Source organism: Notamacropus eugenii, chromosome 3 (assembly GCF_028372415.1).
Source record: "Notamacropus eugenii isolate mMacEug1 chromosome 3, mMacEug1.pri_v2, whole genome shotgun sequence".
Taxonomy (NCBI): domain Eukaryota; kingdom Metazoa; phylum Chordata; class Mammalia; order Diprotodontia; family Macropodidae; genus Notamacropus; species Notamacropus eugenii.
This window is the reverse complement of record NC_092874.1, coordinates 398,468,771-398,490,153: the sequence shown is the minus strand read 5'-3', so window position 1 is coordinate 398,490,153 and position 21,383 is coordinate 398,468,771. Positions and strand designations below refer to the sequence as shown.

Here is a 21,383-nt window from a genome sequence, read left to right as displayed (position 1 = left end):
AAGCTGTCCACATCTGATGTCATCTTTTTAAGGCCCCTTCAAAAGCAGAGGGCAAGGTCTCCTATGGGCTCAGATGCCCACTGAGGAGCAGGGACAATAGATGGATCCAAGAGTCCATATAGTCAGACAGACCTGAAAGGGGCTCCTGGAAAACACATGATTTGATAATTGAGAGGAAACAGTACAACATAGCTAACATGGCTAAAGACACAGAGAAGTGGTTCAGTTTTCCAGTCACACAGGGCTAGGTTCAAACAATACAATAAAGTTTTTCTCACAGTTCACAAAATTGCATTTTTACATTAAGTCAGGTACAGATTAAACTTAGATGATTCACAAAAGACAGGTTTTTGGAAAGGGGATTTACATGTCAGCAAGATAAACAAAAAAACTTAAACATGAACCATACAAATAAATGCAGTCATTATTACAAATGTTAACTAACATTAAGTTCTTTGTGACCCAATTTAAACAGCACTTTATAAATCCCATGTATCTCATGTAGTTATCTGATCCCTAAACATCCTTTCTTTTGACAATAGTTTTTACTTTTGGGACAGTTCAAAATGGGAGTTTTGCCTTTCTGGTTCAGAAGTTCAGATGGTTCTGACACTATAAATTAGTATAATCACTTAAATTTGGTTCTCATTTTTGAAATGCAGAAAATTTCATTTGATTTATCATCTGCTGTTTCTATTCTTACCTAAATCCTGTACCTGGAATAAGAATCTCTTAAAATGTGAAGGTTCTAACTATAAAATGTACTCATCAGCCTTTTAAAATTATTGGACAGATACTTTAACATAGAAGAAATAATTTCACTTACTTTTACCACTATTTTATACAATTTTTGTGCAAAAATCCAAATTTGAGATGTTATTACCAAAAAATGATAAATTTTAGAAGCCAATCATATACATCTGTATAGAATTCTTAGAGGAATCAGTCTGATCCTGTTGCTTTTTTCAAAATTTGCCATCCTTTTTAATTAGACATCTATCACCTTATCTGTTTGTCATATTTACTTTGTCTAATCATTTCCTCCTTTAAAGTATGTTATCTCTGTTATATTTATTTATTTATTTCGCCATGAATATGTTAAAATTGTAATATTCATCCTTATATCACTTTATAGTAACTCAGAGATGTTCCAATTTCCATCTATTATTTAATAGATTTAGTATTATACTTACAGAACTTTTTCATTATAGAAATTTGTTATAAAAGAAAAAGAGAGACAATGTCATATATCTTAGCAGAAGGAAAGAATTTCATTAGCTCTGTTGATTTCAGGAATGAGTCATTTTCTAACAACCAGTCATGCAGTCACTAGGTGCTGAAAGCAGGGCTTAGGAGTAGACAGGTGGGGAATCATTCCTCTTCAGGAAAGAGATAGCACAATTGGGAAATAGAATTACGAAGATCCTACCTAAGCTGTGTATACCATCCCCGGGATTCACCTTTAGCAGTTCTCAGCCTGCAGCACATGGCAATTAGATTTGTAATAACTTAGACAACTTTCTGTAATCAGAACTTAAAACAATAGTAAATTGTAGTCCTATGAAGTCTTAAATCGCAAATAAATATTGGTTGGGATCCTTCAGATAGGGCCATTTCAAATTTGATTGAGTTATAAATTATCAAATCAAGTTACATAATTTTTCTGTCTTCTTAAAATACTTCCTCACATTCTCTAAACATACTTAAATCACCTGAAACTAACACAAAGGTATCCTGAGCAACCATCTAGAGATGGGGCAGGGGGTGGTGGTTTTGAATAATGCCCATTTGTTCCCAAACCTTATCTGCCTCCCCTATTTTCAATCAGGCTTTTATTTGTCCTTCCAAATCTCTTGATTCTACTCTTCTGATTCTACACTTCTGATTATCCAGATTTCCTTTACATTTTAAGCATAAGATAGCTCATAAGTTATTGCTTTTTACTAACATAACTCTCTGTACTGGAATTCCATTCCATTTTAAACAAAGCAAAGAGGTTAATGGCTAACCTCACAGACTGATAGATTTATGTCCTTGTTTCACAAACTTGTTTATTCTTCCTTAATTATACTCACTCTGGAAGAATGAAATACTTCAGGATTTAAATCTTTTACATACGACAAGTTCAAATACAAATTTTAACTCTTGCTTAAGCCATGGAATGACAACAAATTCAGATTAAAAAAGTAAGATCTCTTCAGCTTTATAACTCTGCATTGCTTTAGCAATAAATTATCTTGCAAACAAAAATTTAGTAATCCTAAAAAGCACAGATTTTTCAAAACATTTCTTCTATAAGTTATTTTCCCTTCTTTAAAAACAGTTCAAAATTTATTCTGATGTTTGCTAAACTTTTTTTAATTGATTATCCCCTGCCCCCCTACTTTCCTGTAGTGTAAGATAGATTTTAATATCAAATTGAGTGTGCATGTTATTCCCTCCTTGAGCCAAATGTGAAAAGAGTAAGCTTCACTTTTTCCCTCTCACCTCCCCTCTTTCCCCTTCATTGAAAAGGTATTTTCTTGCCTCTTTTATGAACGATAATTTGCCCCATTCCATTTCTCCCTTTCTCCTCCAAATATGTTCTTGTCTCACCCCTAATTTTATTTTTTAGATATCATTCCTTCCTATTCAACTCACCCTGTGCCCTCTGCCTATATGTATGCAATCCCTCCAACTACCCAAATACTGAGAAAAGTCTCAAGAGTTACTAATATTATCTTTCCACGTAGGATGTAAACAATTCAACTTTAGTAAGTCCTTTATGATTTTACTTTCCTGTTTACCTTTTCATGCTTTTCTTGACTCTTGTGTTTCAAAGTCAAATTTTCTATTCAGCTCTGGTCTTTTCATCAAAAATGCTTGAAAGTCCTCTATTTCATTGAATGACCATTTTTTCCCCTAAAGTATTATACTCAGTTTTGATGGGTAGGTGATTCTTGGTTTCAATCCTAGTTCCTTTGACTTCTGGAATATCATATTCCAAGCCCTTCAGTCACTTAATGTAGGAGCTGCTAGATCTTGTGTTATCCTGATTGTATTTTCACAGTACTTGAATTGTTTCTTTCTGGCTGCTTAAAGAATTTTCTCTGACCTGGGAACTCTGGAATTTGGCTGCAATATTACTAGGAGTTTCTCTTTTCAGATCTCTTTCAGGAGGTGATCAGTGGATTCTTTCAATGTTTATTTTCCCCTCTGGTTCTAGAATCTCAGGGCAGTTTTCCTTGATAATTTCATGAAAGATGATGTCTAGGCTCTTTTTTAGATCATGGCTTTCAGGTAGTCCCAAAATTTTTAAATGGTCTCTCCTGGATCTATTTTCCAGGTCAGTTGTTTTTTCCAATGAGATATTTCACATTATCTTCCATTTTTTCATTCTTTTGGTTTTGTTTTGTAATTTCTTGGTTTCTCATAAAGTCATTAGCTTCCATTTCCTCCATTCTAATTTTTAAAGAACAATTTTCTTTTTTTAATTGAATTATTTTGGGTTTTTTTTTCACTGTTCGACAATTGCTTCCATATATCTTAGACTTTTTTTCCACTCTCTCCCTCTTATCCCCCCCTCCCTCCCCACTCCTTCCCTGAGAAGGCGTACAATCTTATATAGGTTCTACATGTACATTTCTATTAAATGCATGCTGCATAGAAGAAATTAAAATAAGTGGGAGAAACCATAAAACAAAACAAAACATAACACAAAAGAAAATGGTCTGTTTCTGTTGAGTCCCTCAAAAATCTATGCCTGTATGAGATCTTTCTTCCAGGCATGAATGAATGAGGTGGGAGCAAAGATGGTATGCACTACATTTATTCTCAGCTAGCTCAGAGTATATATAGGCATCCTACTTCCATGCATGCAAGAAGCTCATATACACTGTATGCTGAGCTTACGTGCTTGGCTGTTGTTGCTTTTGCTCAAGATAATTGTGAAGGTCAGTTATTGTGTAAGGATGGTCCATTACATAAGTCATGCAAGGACATGACATCCCAAGAGATTTCTCCTGAGGACACCATGACCCTGATAACCCAAGAGTTCCAAACCCCTTACATGTTTCTATCTGCGATCCAATTCTATAGTAAAGAACTATTTTCTTCAGGGAACCTCCTTTTCCATTTGGTTAATTCTGCTTTTTAAAGCATTCTTCTCCTTACTGGCTTTTTGGACCTCTTTTGCCAATTGAGTTAGCCTATTTTTAAAGGTGTTATTTTCTTCAGCATTTTTGGGGGTCTCCTTTAGCAAGCTGTTGACTCACTTTTCATGATTTTCTTGCATCACTTTCATTTCTCTTCCCAATTTTTCCTCCAGATCTCTTACTTGATTCTTAAAATCCTTTTTGAGCTTTTCCATGGCCTGAGACCATTGCATATTTGTTTTGGAGGTTTTGGTTGTAGAAACCTTGACTTTTATGTCTTCCTCTGGTGGTATACTTTGTTCTTCCTCATCCAAAAGGATGGAAGAAAATACCTGTTCACCAAGAAAGTAACTTTCTATAGTCTTATTTTTTTCCCTTTCTAGAGCATTTTCCTTGCCGGTTGCTTGACTTTTGAGTCCTTTGTTAAGTTGAGGGCATACTCTAGGGACCTGTATGTTCTCAGTTCCTCGAAGGTGGCACAATCAAAGGAGAGGAGTTTACTCCTTTCTTGGCCTGCTCTCTGGTCTGTGGAGTACCCTCTTCACAACTGCCTCCAGCTCCACCAGGCCAGTACTATTCCTCACACCAAGGCTGCCACTCAGGGCAGAGATTCAGATCAGCCACTTGATTCCCCCAGGGTCTTTAGGCCGAGGGCTCCAAAAGAGGATTTTGCTGCAGTGACCCTCTCTGCCCTGGGCCAAGGTTAGCACTAGACCCTGCTCCTTTCTCACCCGGGTGAAAGAGCTTTCACACTGACTTTTGAAGCTGTCTTTGGCATTTGTGAGTTAAGAAATCTGGGGACCACAAGTGCTGCCTGTGATTCCATGCCCTAAAGCCTACTCCAGTCCTTTCCAAGCTGAGCCACTTGGCCAAGACTGGGCTAAATTCTGCTCTGAGCCCAGTGGGATAGACCTTTCCTGTTGGCCTTCCAGGCTGCCTTGGGCTGGAAATCTCTTTCACTCTTTCATTTTGTAGCTCCTATTGTGGCAGAATTTGTTTAGAGCCATTTTTACATGTATTTTATGGGTTATGGGAGTAGAGCTAGAGCAGATCCATCCTTCTACTCCACCATCTTGGCTCTGCCCCAGTTCAATAAACTTTTATGAAGAAAACTAGTTGGAAACCTTCAAAATGATAGATATCTCTTTCTTCCTCCTTAAAGTAAAATTAAAGCTTTAAAACTGGAATTCATCAAGCTATGTTAAGTATGTATGTAGTATGTGTGTAAAGTAATGCAAATTCACACAGTATTATAACAAAACTAAATTCCTAGTTATTACAGAATTCCTAGATATCAGAAAGTTCCTTTGTCAAAAAAGTATTTGTAAAGGAGAGGAGTTTTAGTTTCTATAAGTTAAAAAGGGAATATCCAATTAATTTAGCCTTGTCACTATAACAAATTTTCCTTAAATATATCACTAGAAATTAAGTACATTCTGGCGTTTTACATTTCTGGTTCATAAATCTTCAAATTAACATCATGGTCAAAATAATTTGGACTATCTTTAGTTGACTGACACTAGTGGCATACTAATTTTCCTAAGATTGATCATCGAAAGAGACCTAAGTATTGCAAAGCAATTTAACATGAATTGGTCCCCACCCCAAAACTAGCTTAAAGGGAATTTGTGGACTTCAATCAAACTATTTGTTGTCATTCAGAAGTTGAGAATAGAGGAACTTACCCATTCCCGTCCAGGTTAAGACTCCAGGAAAAATGAATCCTGAGGCACCTGAGTCTTCGGCATTGACCAAGTGGGAAGCTGTTCTCTCCTGGTCCATCAGGTCTATCTGACTGTCATGGCACCATATTGTCGACCTGAAGGTTTGGTTAAAACAGGCAAACAAGCTAAATTCATATTGTTTATTCCCTTACAGCTAGCAGTTACATAATCATGGAGCCAGAAGGAAACTTCTGACTGTATGATACAAGGACAACCAGGCTTAAATCTATTTTAGGACAATCTAAGGATGTCTGTGTCCCTCAGATTTATGGTCTCTATATGTATTTAACTATACAAAAATTTTTCTTTTTTTATTTTGAGTTCCAAATTTTCATCCTCCTTCAGGGTCCTCCTCTACCCACTAAGTAGGCAAGGAATATGATATCAATTATGCATGAAGGATAGTCACTTTCCAGTAACAGGCAACCAAGGTTTCTTTTTTCTTCTAAAGCAAAGGATAACTGCTGAAGCTAGCCTTCTCCCTGTGGCTTTTCTCTTAGTGCTTCTCAACTCTTTTGATTCAGTCTCTCCATTTCCAATGAAAAGCTTCCTGTGGCCAATGTAACCCTTCCCAGTCCAGTCCCAAATTGCACAATGCCTGGCTAAGAAGAATGTCTTATATGCCAAAATGCAAATGCCTCTTCATTCATATGGTAAAGAGTCAACCAACTCTTTCTGGAGATGGACTTATGAATGCATGTAGAGAGATTTCAAAGGTTGTAAGAGTGCTTTACTGATACCTCATGTAGTAAGTTAGGGAGGCAACGGGGGAAAAGTAATAATGGCATTGGAGCCAAAGGATGTGGGTTCAAATCCCCTCTCTTACACATTTCAACTGGGCCAACCATTTTAATCTCTCAGGGCCCTAATCTTCTCAAACATAAAATGAGGAGTTTGGATCTGCCCTGAAATCCTTTGCAGTTTTAGGTCTATGATGTGACTTTGGCCTAAAAGGAAACCAGAGGGGAAGAAGAACAAAAACATGCAGGGAAATCAGGTTGAACTGTGAGAATCAATTATACTGTTCTGTTGCATCTGCACCCTATCCTTGTAATGGATAATTTTTTTAACCTAGGTTTTCTTTGACTTTTTGTACTTTGATACTCCTTTCTATTTAATAGTTAACTAGCAATATGTGAGCCAGTTCTCCTGTCCTTTTCCCCACCTTTTCTTTATCAAATAAAAGTTCCATTTGCGAAGAATTTCCACAGAATCTTATCAGTTGATAAGCCTTCACTGACCCATCTACCATTGCTCTCCTGGGTTTTTTAGGAACCTCTTGGAATCCTTTGAGATATTCTCTACTATTGACCAAAGGTATTTTTTTCTTTATGATCTTTGTAAGTGAGACAGCCAGGTGGGCATTATCAGCAAATTGGGAGTAGAGGAGCAACCTAACACCAATATCCCCATTTTTTGTCCTACCATCAAGAGAGACCACTAAGCAAGGCTAACTCTTTCTTGCACAGGGAGAATGGGGAATAAATGAGATTGTTATAAGAAAGGGCATTTGAATCAACCAAAGTTTATGATGTATAGGCTGAAACAGATATGTTCCTGCTTGTGGTTCTGCTAATAGATTTAGAGGGATCTTAGAGAACATCTGGTCCAACCCACCTCCCCCAATGTTACATGTGCAAACAGCCAGAAAGAAACAACTTAAATATCATGGAAGCACAGTCAGGATTATGCAGGACCTTGTAGCTTCTACATTAAAAAATTGGAGGGCATGGAATACCATGTTTCATAAAGCAAAGGAGTTTAGATTACAACCATGGATCAACTACCCACTGAAAAAGCATAATCTTTCAGGGGAGGTGATGAACATTCTAGAAAATAGGGGATTTCCAAATCTTCCTAAGGAAAAGACCAGATATCAATAGAAAATTTGTTTATCAAATAAAAGACTCAGGAGAGGTATAAAATGGTAGACAAGAAAGGAAAACACAACAATATGTTATTAATAGGGGTAAACTTTACATTCCTAAAAGGGAAGATGACACATGTAACTGTTGAGAACTGTATTGTGATTATGGCATTTAAAAGGGGTATATGTAGACAGAAGGCATAGGTGTAAGATGATTTTGATGGGATGATAAAAAATCAAATTAAGTGATAAAAAAGTATTACACTGGGAGGAGAAGAAAGGAGGAGATAAACAAGGATAAAATGTATCATATGAAAAGGGACAAAAACCTATTACAGTAGAGGAAAAGAAGGGAGGAAGATAAGCATTATTTGAACATTATTATAAACATTATTATTACTCATCTCAAAGATGGAATAATATAATCATTTAGGTATAGAAATCTAACTTACCCTATATGAAGTAAGAGGGGAAAGGGGAAAGAAAAGAGAGGGGTAGATAAAAGAGAGGAAAAAAGTGGTAAGGGTAAAGGGCAAGAAAAAGAAGGGACTGATAGAAGGGAGGGCAGATTGAGGGAGGCAGCGGTCAAAAGCAAAACTCTAGTGAGGAGAAAAAGGGAGAAAGGATCAAGAAAAGCATAAATGGGGGGAGGAGGAAAATAGGATGAAGAAGAAGACACAGATAGTAATCATAACTGTAAATGTAAATGGGATGAACTGTCCCATAAAATGGAAGTGAATAGAAGAGTGGATTAGCAACCATAATCCAAAAATATGTTGTTTACAAACCCTCTGTTGAAACAGAGGGATACACACAGAGTAAAGGTAAAAGGCTGGAGAGGAATATGTTATGCTTCTGCTGAAGTAAAAAAAAAAAAAAGAAGGGATAGCAATCGTGATCTCAGACAAAGCAAAAGCAAAAATAGATCTAATTAAAAGACATAAGAAAGGAAACTACTTCCTGCTAAAAGATACCACAGACAATGAAGTAATAACATTGCCAAACATATATGCACCAAGTTGTATAGGATCCAAATTCTTAGAGGGGAAGTTAAGGGAGTTATAGGAAGAAATAGATAACAAAACTATTAGTGGGAGACCTCAAGCTCCATCTCTCAGAACTAGATAAATCTAACCACAGAATAAACAAGAAAGAAGTTAAGATAATGAATAGAATTTTAGAAAAGTTAGATATGTTTGACCTCTGGAGAAAACTGAATGGAGATAGAAAGGAATATACCTTTTTCTCGGTGGCACATGGCACCTACACATAAATTGACCATGTATTAGGGCATAAAACCTCACATTCCAATGCAGAAAAGCAGAAATATTAAATGCATGGTCACGATGCAATAAAATTACATGTAATTTTCAGATCATGATGTAACAAAAATTACATATAATAAAGACCGTGAAAAGACAGATTAAAAATTAATTGGGAATGAAATAATCTAATCCTAAATAATGAATGGGTCAAACAACAAATCATAGAAACAATCAATAATTTCTACAAGACAATAACAATAATGAAACAACAAAACTTATGGGATGCAGTGAAAGTGGTTCTTAAGGGAAACTTTTTATCTCTAAATGCTTACATGAATAAAGGAGAGAAAAAAGAGATCAATGAATTGGGTATTCAATTTAAAAAGCTAGAAAAAGAACAAAGTAAAGATCTCCAATTAAATACCAAATTAGAAATTCTGAAAACCAAAGGAGAGATTAATAAAGTTGAAATTGAGAAACAGTATAAAATAATACTGGGAAAGTAAATGAGAGTTAGATGGGGTGAGCCTTAAATGAAAAGCCCATTAATTTATATTTCATCCTATCATTAATGAGGGCCCTGTACATCTATTACAAACATGTGTTGATTAAAGTATTGACAGAATCTGGAATTCTATCTGGCAAATTAAGACTTACCTGACAAAACCCCAACACATTTTCTCTTTATAAGAGGCACAGATGGTTGGAATGGAGGAAAACAACTAATTTCATACAAACGATTAAAGTTGACAACAGATGTATAAATTACAGTCAAAATTTTGAAATCTTCAGCAGAAGGTTATACTGTTACTATGTGTAGGAAGCTAACAGAACATTGATTAACTAGCAGTATGATTGTAGTTTTATAAACTGATATCCTTTTGAGGTCTCCAAGGTTGTACATGGGGATAAAGTGCTCATACTTATATGTAAGAAGCAACGGGGTGTTCCAGATAGGAAGTTGCCCTCAAAATTCAGAAAGAACTAGGTTCAGGTCCTACATCTGGCACACACTGGTCCTATGTCTAAAACTTCAGTTCTAACCCTAAATGACTAAATAAGTACAAGTGTATGTACTATGTTCTTCTCTGGTGCCATAATCCAACTGTTATTTTTATTAAACGGTAGTTCTCAGAAAGTCATTCTATGTGGCCTGAGCTAACAAATGATCATAATTCACAATAGCAACCATAAATAAGATGCTCATTAATTGGGGGTATTTAGACCAGGATCAATGAAATGTAGGAAGGGCACAGACTACAAAGGATACATAGAGCCTTTGGGGATTCCTTCAGCAATCTGAGATTCCATCTGCCACCCTAAGAAACCAAAATACTGTTAACAGTGTCCCATGCTGTTTCCTAAACTCAAATTCTCCCAATCTACCTTAAAAAAATTGGGAAGTTAGTGAAATTTATATTGGATCTCTTGTGACTTTCCCTTGAACTGTCACATAGAGGATAAGGTCAGTCTGAAGCAAAGATCATCTTGGTACTAGGAAGGGTTTCTAAAGGAACTTATTGGACTCCCTCTAGAGGCCTTGAAAAGATGGACAACTATTATTGGTTTGTCTAAGATAGATGAAGAATAGAGTGATTTGTCCAAATGTCAAGAGATAGCATAAGTTGGTTATCTCCAAAGTAGGGACCCAAGCTTTGGATCTGAAAGAGAGGGGGAAGGGGATGTGTGATCAACCAGCTGGAAGGTCCCAGATCTTCCAGTTGGTTGATCACACATCCCACCCCCTCTCAGCCAGCTGTGGAGCTTGTTTCCAATACTTATCCCTATCTCCCAACACTTCCTTACTCCTATTTATAAAACCCTAGAGTCCCCCAGTCCTTTTCTGAGCCCAGTGTCAGCCTCTCATCCTCAGCAAGTGTGTATGTGCCATTGAGAAAATTTCCTTTCCTAACAGGTATTGTCTGTATCAGTTCATCTTGTGGCTCTAGCCCCGGCCCCTCATAGAGCTGGATCTGACTCTGGGTAGTGACCAGGATAGGGTCCCACCTTCCTCCTTTTGCTTTTAAGTGGGACAATGAAAGACATAGTATGAGTAGCTCAGATTCACTGATGCTGGAACCAGTATTGCTATATTTCTAAGAAATAATTAACCTGATGGCTGTTTCCTTCTGTGGCAGATAAAGTGGCCGTATTCTCAAGGAGTGAGCATTTTCCTTGAATCCTTATATCTGGAGTCCTCCTGGTCATGCAGTTGCTGATGAGATCCCAGGTGCTCCGAGGCCTTTGGGTTTCCTGGCCAACCCACAGGCCCCTTTGCCCTCATCCCAGGAACCTCCTCGCCCAGCCTTACTCAAGGACAGAGATACCACAGTGGGGAGACTATGAAATTCCCAAAGAATTTAATTTTGCCAGTGATGTGATGGATCACTGGGAACGTATGGAGAAGGTAATGGGGAACTTCTCTGGGGAGTGAAGGGAAGAAATTTGAGCTAAAGGGAAATCAGACTGAGCTTAGTCCTTACCATTCACCTATAGAAAGATAAACCCTAGCTTCTGGCCTAGGAATACTGTGTCCAATTTGGTGGTAAATGGGAGTTTGATGCCTAAGAAATTGCTATATGCCTAGAAATTCTCTGGCCACAGCCTTGTGTCCTAAGACTAATATAGACTTCCTAAGTCTATCCACGGATAGGGGGGTTGAACCAAGACAGGTCTGTAGAGATGCAGTTGGGATCTAAGTTTTCTTTCATATGCCCACTGTGTTCTGTAAAGGTAAGTCTAATTGGCATTCACTATGTGCTTTTTTCCATCCATTCCATTAAGCATCTACTAGGTACTGATGGTAGTATTGGATGCAACTGAACAACTGAACAACAACAACAGATATTGATTGTACTGAACAAACAGGACAGGCAGGGTAGCAGCCTACCAGGGACCACCAGTCTAATGCAAAAAATGCAGAGGACAGAAGTAGACAATTTTTCACAGATTGAAGGTCAATGTTCTAACATTTTTCCTGGTCTACAAAATATTTTATTATTAAAGGTCTTTACTTTTTAAAGCCAATAAACTTAATAAATTGATTGTTCTTTCAATCAATCAAAAATCATTTGCTAAGCATTTACCACGTACTAAGCATTTACCACGTACTAAGCATTTGTGGCACAATGAATAGAGAGGCAAGTCTAAAGTCAGGAAAACTCATCTCCCTGGGCTCAGAACCGGTCTTAGCTGTGTCACCCTGTTTGCCTCAGTTTTCACATCTGTAAAATGAACTGGAGAAGGAAATGGACCACCACCCCAGTATCTCTGCAAGAAAACTGCAAATGGGGTCATGAAGAGTTAGACACAACTGAATAATAAAACATAGTACTCAAGGGTGGAAACACAGAGAAAACAGGAAAAACAGTCTCTGCCTTCATGGAATTCATATTCCCAAGTCAATAACAAGGAACACTGAAGAAATATAAAGAGTTAATAACAATAATAACTGTATGATAATAATAATAGCTAGTATTTATATAATGCCTACTATATGCCAGGCACTGTGCTAAGCACTTTCCAGTAATTATTTCATTTAATCCTCACAATAATCATGGGAGGTAGACGCTATTATGATTCCCATTTTATAGACAAGGAACCTGAGGCAGACAGAGGTTAAGCCCAGGGTCCCACAGCTAGTAAGTATCTGAGGCCAGATTTTAACTCAGGTCTTCCTGACTCCAGGCCCAATGTTCTGTCCACAGTACTACCTAGTTGAATTTGCAAGAGCATTCTCTAAAACTTTTAAAGAAAAATTAATAACAATATTATACAAATGAGTCATTAATTTTAGAAATAAATTATTCTAGAAAAATCCATTTGTGAGAAAAATATAGCTGTAATATCTAAACCAGGGATGGCTAAACCAATGAAAGAAAGCTAAAAACCAATATAATAAATGACTATTGATTCAAAAATTCTAAATAAAATTCTAATAGAATAGATGGGAAGTTACCTCGGAAGAGAGGGCACAAACAGCTGCAAGAAAAAAAAGGTGAGATTGTGCGGGGACCGGAAGAAAGCCAAGGAAACTAAGAGGCAGAGGTGAGGAGAAAAAGAGGGCATTATAAGCATGAGTTATTGTCAAGACAAAAGCACAGAGACAGGAAAAGGGGTATCACATATCAAGAACAGCATAGTTGGATTATAGCAAATACAGAGAAAAAATGTATAAGAAGATTGGAAAGGTAGGAAGAAGCCAGGCTATAAACTGCTTGGAATACCAAAAGACTTAATATTTTATCCTGGAAGTAATAGGGAGACATTGGCATTTTTGAGCAAGGGAATGACATGGTCAGACCTATATATGCTTTAGGAGCATCACTTTGGCAACTGAATAGTCTAGATTGGAAGCAAGGAAACCAATTGGAAAGTTATTGCAACAGACCAAGTAAGATGCAATGGGCATCTGGGTCTGTAAATATCTGTTTTAACCATGTGGTTTTGATCACAGGAGGGCAAAAGAGGCCCACTCCCTGCCCTGTGGTGGGTGAATGACAAAGGGGATGAAGTGAAATGGAACTTCCAGGAATTGGGTAACCTGACCCGTCAGGTAGCCAATGTTTTGACAGAAACCTGCGGCCTGCAGCAGGGAGACCGACTGTGTCTGATCCTGCCCCGGATTCCTGACTTGTGGCTGGTGACAGTGGGCTGTATGCGGGCAGGTCAGTGATCAAGCTTAGTCCCCAAGAAACAAGTTTCACCAGTTAATGGGCAAGGGTTTCATGATGCTCTTTGTCACAGGCACCCTCAGCCCCACCTCATCCAACAATGTATTGCCAATCACTGTAGGAAAGTCATTTTTTAAAAATATAAACCTTAACCTAAATGAGGGGAAATAAGATACAAAATTGAGTAGTTCCTAAAATATGATGAGAGAAAAGTAAAAAACAAAAAAACAAAAAACCTCAAGTCATTGAAAATTTTGTCTTAATACATATTTCAGAAATTATACCTAATAAAGAAAGGGATCATCAAAAATGCCCTGAAGACTCAAATGATTTTTTCAAATGGACATGCTAACCCAAGAATAACAAAGGAGAAAAAAAACTTCCTTTAGACTTTGACAACATGGATCCAACCAATAAACCAATATTCTATACCAAAGAAGAGTCATTTTTAAAATTTTTTCAATCAACAAAAATCTACCTACTCTCCTTTTCACCTCCCCACCAGAGTAAAAGAAAAACAAAAACTTTGTTACAAACAAATGTTGTTAGTCCAGCAAAACAAATTTCATATTGGCCATGTCCAAAATGAAAGAGAAAGACAGAGACAAACAGAAAGAGAGAGATCATTATATATTCTGACTCTTTTACCTCAAGGAGACTAATTTTTAAAAGCTAGAATCAGCTATAGCCATCATGAATGAATGCATTGTGCCACAGTATTTAACAGAAAGCATGAAAATATATATATTATCACAATAAAAGCTGGGGAGGAGAGGAATACCCCTAAATGTAGGCATCAAACACCATCATGGCAGAAGCGACTTGAGAAAACCACTGACACCCAATTACAAACTTGAACACCATTCTGCCCAATTAAAGTTATTTAAAAAGTAACATGAGAAAAGTATCTAGAAAGAAAGGCATGTCAGAAATGCTAGCTTCCCTGAATGAGCAACTGGAAATAAAAGTCAAGAGGTTAAAGCCATCTAAGGAGTCAAAGCAGTGGTGGCTAGAATTCTACATCAGAAGCTCACTCTCTTTCATGGGCTCAGGGGTGACAAAGCTCTGTACAAGTTATTGTTACTGTTCAGTCATGTCTAACTCTTCATGACCTCATGTAGGGTTTTCTTGGCAAAGATACTGGAGTGACTGCCATTTCCTTCTCCAGCTCATTTTTGTAAATGAGGAAACTGAGGTAAGCAGGGTTACATGACTTGACCAAGGTCACACGGCTAATACATGTCTAGAGAGTGATTTATACTCAGGCAAGGCACAATAGATAGAGTGCCAGATCTGGGTTCAGGAAGACTCCTCTTTCTTAGTTCAAATCTATATAATAGCTAGCATTTATATAATACTTACTATGTGCTAGGCAATGATGTTAAAAACTTTCCAACTATTACCTCATTTGATCCTTGGAAGTAGATGTTTGTATTATTTCCATTTTATAGATACTAATGCAAACAGAGATTAAGTGACTTGCCCAGAATCACACACTTAAGTGTCTAAGGCCATATTTGAACTCATGTCTTCCTGACTCCAGGCCTGGCACTCTATCCACTATGCCATGATCATCTATAAGACAGGAAGAATGGTACTTGGCATAGGACTGTTATGAGGATAAGGTAGTAATTGGAAAATGCTTAACACCATCACCTGGGCATCTAGGTAGTGCAGTGGATAGAATGCTGGGCCTGGAGTCTGGAAGACTCATCCTCCTGAATTCTAATCCAGCCTCAGACACTTACTAGCTGTGTGACCTTGGGCAAGTCACTTCACCCTGTTTTCCTCTGTTCCCCATCTGTAAAATGAGCTGAAGAAGAAAATGGCAAACCACTCCAGCATCTTTGCCAAGAAAACATCAAATAGGGTCATGAAGAGTCAGACGCAACTGAATAACAACAAATTATTAATTATGAAGAAACCAGAGCAGAGAGAAGTGAAATGATTTGACCAAGTTCACACAGTATGTGACAAATCAGGATTTGAACCGGACTTTGACTCCAAATTTCAAACCTCAAACTCTCTAGCCTAGCATTAATATTCTTCATGACTGATCTCAATCTACCTTTCCAAATTTATCTCTTACAATCTCCTGCATGCTCTTTTTCTCCAAACAGATTGGTCTCCTCATTATCCCTTAAACATGTCCAGTTCATCCCCTTTGATGCCTATCAGAATCCAATTCATGTTTCAGTGCCTGACTCATGGCTTACCTCCTCTGAGAAGTACTTCTTGACTGCTCCAAATCACTGTGATTTCTTGATTTTCTGAGCCTTATAGCATTCAGTGGACATCTTGGATCATTGAATCATAGGATTTAGGGTTGAAATGAACTGTTTTAATTAAGCTCCCTCCTTTAAAAAATGAGGAAACTGAGACCTAGGGATGTGAGGTGACTTGTCCAAAGACACACAGGAAGTAAGGGATACAGTCAAGATTTAAACCCAGGGCTTCAGACTTCAAATCCAGTATTCTTTTCATTATGACTCCCTACCTCTCATAGGTTATGTCTTTTGAGTTTTGCTTTCAAAATGTTCCTGTTTTATAAAACAGGACATGATCAATCACTCAATCAACGAGCATTTTATTAAGCATTTTATCCCTGCTCTATGCCAAGCACTGTTCTGCATGCTCTGAATAGGAAGCTGAAAATGAGTCCAGAAGATCACAGAAGCCTGAGGCACCTGCTACCAAGCAAGCTGCGACTTTTATCTGGTGTCTACAACCATTATCTATGAACTTTCAAACAGGAAGCATGGCCTGCGGGAATTAGGACATGACAAACTTAGGGGAAAGTGTGCTGGGTTACACTGAATAGACCTGGATTAATAATACCTGATATGTATATGGCACTTTACATGCATTATCTCAGTGGAAACTCACAAAGGATCTTGTGAGGTAGCTGCTACAAGCATTCTTATCCCCATTTTGCAGATGCGAAAATAAAGACTTAGAGAAGAGGTCACATGGTTTCACAAATGTCAGAGATGACCTAAACTCTGCTTTTTTATCCACCTCTCCTCTGTCACAAACTCATTGAGTGAATTGGGTTACTCATTTCCCTCCTCTGGGTCTACTAGAAAATGAGAGGATTAGCTAAGGGTGCTTCCAGAGCTAAAAATTCTACGTTTATTTTTCTCAGGACTTGTCTACCTACCTGGAACAATCCATTTGACAGCCAGAGATATCCTCTACCGGCTGCAGTCATCAAAGGCCAAATGCATTGTGACCAATGAAACCATGGCTCCGGCAGTGGACTCTGTGGCATCTGACTGTCCTCAGCTAAAATCCAAGCTTCTGGTATCCAACAATAGCCGTGATGGGTGGCTAGACTTTAAGACGCTGCTTAAGTGAGTCTGTGACTCTTCTAACCGTGATCTTGGGAGCTCTGGGAAACTTGAAGGTCTTGTCCCAAGCACTAAGAATCAGTATGGTGTCATTGAAAGAATCTTCCCTTACCACCTGAATTTGTCTTAAAAAGTTCATTTTTTCCTGCTTGCCCTCAAGTGCCCTAGGATTGCTAGTTACTGCATTGAATATTTTGAAGATTCTTTGCAAAAGAAGAAAAAAATGTTTAATTTAATTCACTAGCTTGTCACCTACCATAGCATGATCCCTAACCTGCTAATACTTGCAACATTTTGTGAGTGATTGTCACCAGGTGCCATACTAGAAGGTTTTCATTAATTAGTCATTATAATTAAAGGTAAATGTAATGAGGGGCCCCAGGTGGCGCAATGTATAGAATGCCAGGCCTGGAGTCAGGAAAACTCATCCTTCTGAGTTCAAATATGGCCTCATACATTTATTCTCTGCGTGACCCTGGGCAGATCATTTAATCCTATTTGCCTCAGTTTCCTCATCTTCAAAATGACCTGGAGGAGGAAATGTCAAACTACTGTAGTTTCTTTGCCAAGAAAACCTCAAATGGAGTCACAAAGTTGTACATGACTAAAATGACTAAACAACAAAGAAAAATATCATTAAATTCACAGACCTTACATGCCTATGAATTTTTATTCATATGGCCTACCTTGGAAAAATGTGGGTATCCATCCTCTAAGTCACAGGATCATAGAATCAGAACTGAAAAATAGGTAGCAAAGTCAGGATTTGAAACCAGATCCTCCGACTGTAAATACAGCCTTTTTTCTACAATACCATACTTCACCTCAATTTTTTGGTATTTTTCCACTCACTCACTTGGACAAGTACAGGGCCTCCTAGCTAAGTATTTAATCCTAATTGGGCTCCTCTGTAATTCTATGTGTTTTATTCTAGGTATTTAAAAACATTACTTTTGAGAATTCTATTCTGTAAACATTTATTAAGCACCTATTATGTTCCAAGAACTATGTTAAGCACATTGGGGATTTTGTTATTGTTCAGTCTTCTTCGTTCTTGTCTGACTCTTTGGGACCCCATTTGAGGTTTTCTTGCCAGAGACACCGGAGGGGTTTGGCATGTCCTTTTCTAGCTCATTTTATAGTAGAGGAAACTGAGGCAAACAAAGTTAAGTGACTTGCTCAGAGTCACAGAGCTAGTAAGTGTCTGAGGCTAGATTTGAACTTAAAGAGCACCTCTGTGCTCTATGGCACCACCTACCTGCCCATATCCATGCTCTAGCATCCACTTTATTCCTTTCAAGATGTTGCAGAACAATGAAGCTAATATGACTGTCATTTCATCTCAAATGTCTTACAGATCTGCATCTGCAGACCACACTTGTGTAAAGACAAAATTACAAGAGCCTATGACTATCCTCTTCACCAGTGGAACGACAGGTCTACCCAAGATGGTCTTGCATACGTTCGGGCTTGCACTGAGATCATGTCTCCCATCCGCGTAAGGGGAGATTGGGGGGCAGTGAAGGGGAGAGCACGGGGACCCTCATAGAGCCCAGGTCACAGACCCTAGGCTTAAACTAAAGGCAGGTCTAATGAAAACCAGATCAAAAAGAAGATGCATTAATTATGCTTCTCCCCTGGTTCCCTCTGGCTGCATTTTTCCTAGTGTTTTTGTGCCTGGAAGTGAATATTTAATGTTTGATGAAGCTAGAACCTGTAAGACTGAGACCATTTGGAGCCAAAGGTTGGGGTAAAAGGCTGAGAGGAGAAAGTTGAGATATAGAAACATGAGTAAGGTTGGAATGAATTTTGCAAGTCAAGTAGCATTTTGGAACTGGATGGTATTGATTAAAACGCTGTAAAACTTCATCTGTTCCTGATTAAAGGCCATTCCCTGGTATTTCGGTGTATTATATGAGAAGTTCCAATAACTGGCTTGGAATAATAACCATAGTCAGCATTTATAAAGCACTTTAAGATTTATCAAATGCCTTATATGTTATCTCATCTGAGATAAGGACTATTATCATGCCCATTTCATAGGTGAGGAAACAGAAACTCTCTGACAGAGATAAAGTGACTTGCCCAGTGTCACATAGCTGGCAAGTATCTGAGATGGTATTTGAACTCAGGTCTTCTTAACCCCAAGTCCAGAACTCTATCCACTGTTCTACCTACGGCACTAATAAAACAAGAGGCTCTAACTTCAATCACCATATGGTCAAGTTAGACTCTCACAACTACAGGCTGACTCTCAACCAAGATTTAAACTAATCCAGCCTCCCTCTGTCCCAATCTAGATCGAAAACAAACAGTACAAAACTTGTTTGCTGAAATATGAACCCAAATATTCTTTTTGTTTTTTCGACTGAATCATGACCCAGATAATTACAATCCTAAAAGACATAAAGGACCAGATGAAACAAGAGCCAGACATGGTAGCACAGAGGAAAGAGGATTAGCCCTGAAATCAGATAGACCTGAGTTCTCGTCTCAGTTCTACCATTAATCATCTAACCATGGGAAAATCACTTCCTCCCCTGGCCTCTATGACCTCATCTTTAAAAGGAGAGGGTTAAGAGTAGACAGGGCAGGTAGGTGGTATGGTAGATAGAGCGCTGGGCTTGGAGTCAGGAAAACTCATCTTACTGAGTTCAAATCTGGCCTTGGATACTTATCAACTATATGAAACTAAGCGAGTCACTTAACCCTATTTGCCTCAGTTTCCTGAGCTGGAGATGCACATGGCAAACTTTCTTCACCCAAAATAACCCCAAATGGGGTCAAAAAGAGTTGGACACAACTGAAATAACTGGACAGCAACAGAGATGAAATCTTTTGAAGCTCTATCATTCTATAATATTTTCAATGACTCTGAAAGGCACAGTGATATAATGGATAGAGAACCAGTTTCAGAGCTACCTGAATTCAAATCCTTCCTGTGGCGCATACAGAAAGCAAGACTGGGTGAAACAGTAAACCTTTCAATGTTCTAGGCAATTTTCTAAGACTATGATTTACAGAGAGGTTGCAGACTTTCATCTGAAGAGGGAATCTTGCTCATCTGTGAGTTCCCTACATTACCAAAAATCATTAGTTTCTATGACTCAATAAAATTATTTTTATTTTCCAGTGATTGAACCAAAGCCTCAAAAAAAAGTGTTAGATCTGAATTTTCATTTCATTCAAGTCCCTGCCCCACCTTCCACAGGGACCATTTCCTCATTGTTTCACAAGAGGAGTCAAAGAAAAACTTTTGATTCCTTCCTCGTTCTGGGGCAAAAGCCTCATCTTCATGAGTCAAAGACCACCCATTAGTGTAGAGCAAGACCCTCAAAAAAGGTTTGATGATGATACCAGTAAGGTAGGAAGAAGACAAAAGTCTTATTCTGGTTCTTCAACACTCCACCCTCCCTCCCCATCTCACCCCCTCTCTATGATCTTTGTCACCACTCTATACAAACAGCATATAGCACCATACCCCCTGTCACCCAGGATCAAAAGTTCTGTGTCATCTTTGACTCATGCCTCTACCTACCATCCCATGTCCAAATAGTCACTGTGTTCTTGTTGAGTCACTTACCACTGTATCTCTCACATCACCTCTTCTGCATTCCCACTGGTACCAATACAGCACAATACTAATTGCCTCTTCCCTGGACTACTGAAATAGCCTCCTAAATGGTCTTCCTTTCTCCAATCTCTTCCCATTCCAATCTAATCTATACTGCTGCCAAATTAACCTTCCTAAAATAACAATTTTGATCAGGCCAATTTCCCTCTCTGAAACCTTCAGTGGCTCCCTATTACCTATTGACTCAATGAAACTTGTTCGTTGACATTCAAGGCCCCTTACAACCTAACTCCCATTTACTTTGGCATTGTAATTTCTTATTAATTTTGAAAACTAATCCCTTACTTTTTGTTGTAGTAAAATTGGATTACTTAACATTCCCTGAATATATTTTCTACTTTTTCATTTTTATACACTTGCTCAATGATATTCTCTCTGCCTAAGATACCCTTATCCACCTCACATACAACTTTGATTCCTAGACTTGGGGTGGGGAACCTGTGGCCTCAAAGCCACATGTGGCCATCTAGGTCCTCAAGTGCAGCCCTTTGACTGAACCAACCTTCACAGAACAAATCCCCCTAATAAAAAGATTTGTTCTGTAAAACTTGAACTCAGTCAAAAGACCACACCCAAGGACCTAGAAGGCTACATGTGACCTTGAGGCTGCAAATTCCCCACCCCTGCCCTAGACCTTCAAAGCTCATTTCAAATGCTACCTTCTCCATAAAGTCTTCCCTGCCTCCTCCCTAGCTGGAGCTGACTTCTTCCCCCTTTCCCCTATCACAGCACTTAGC

General features: G+C 38.2%; 1 protein-coding gene across 3 annotated transcripts in view; it reads left to right on the top strand.

The window, feature by feature from the left end:
* The window catches only part of LOC140497246 (acyl-coenzyme A synthetase ACSM1, mitochondrial-like), a 53,866-nt gene that overhangs the window by 202 nt on the left and 32,281 nt on the right, over positions 1 to 21,383 (top strand). The window contains exons 1-5 of one of the 3 annotated variants that reach the window (XM_072597969.1): positions 7,047 to 7,174; positions 11,128 to 11,396; positions 13,446 to 13,656; positions 16,808 to 17,015; positions 18,370 to 18,510. In XM_072597969.1, the coding sequence (XP_072454070.1) occupies positions 11,196 to 11,396; positions 13,446 to 13,656; positions 16,808 to 17,015; positions 18,370 to 18,510 (761 nt within the window). In that variant the 5' untranslated portion in view covers positions 7,047 to 7,174; positions 11,128 to 11,195. Of the gene's footprint in view, positions 1 to 7,046; positions 7,175 to 11,127; positions 11,397 to 13,445; positions 13,657 to 16,807; positions 17,016 to 18,369; positions 18,511 to 21,383 lie in introns of those variants that run through there. The other 2 variants (XM_072597967.1, XM_072597968.1) reach the window with 2 other exon arrangements.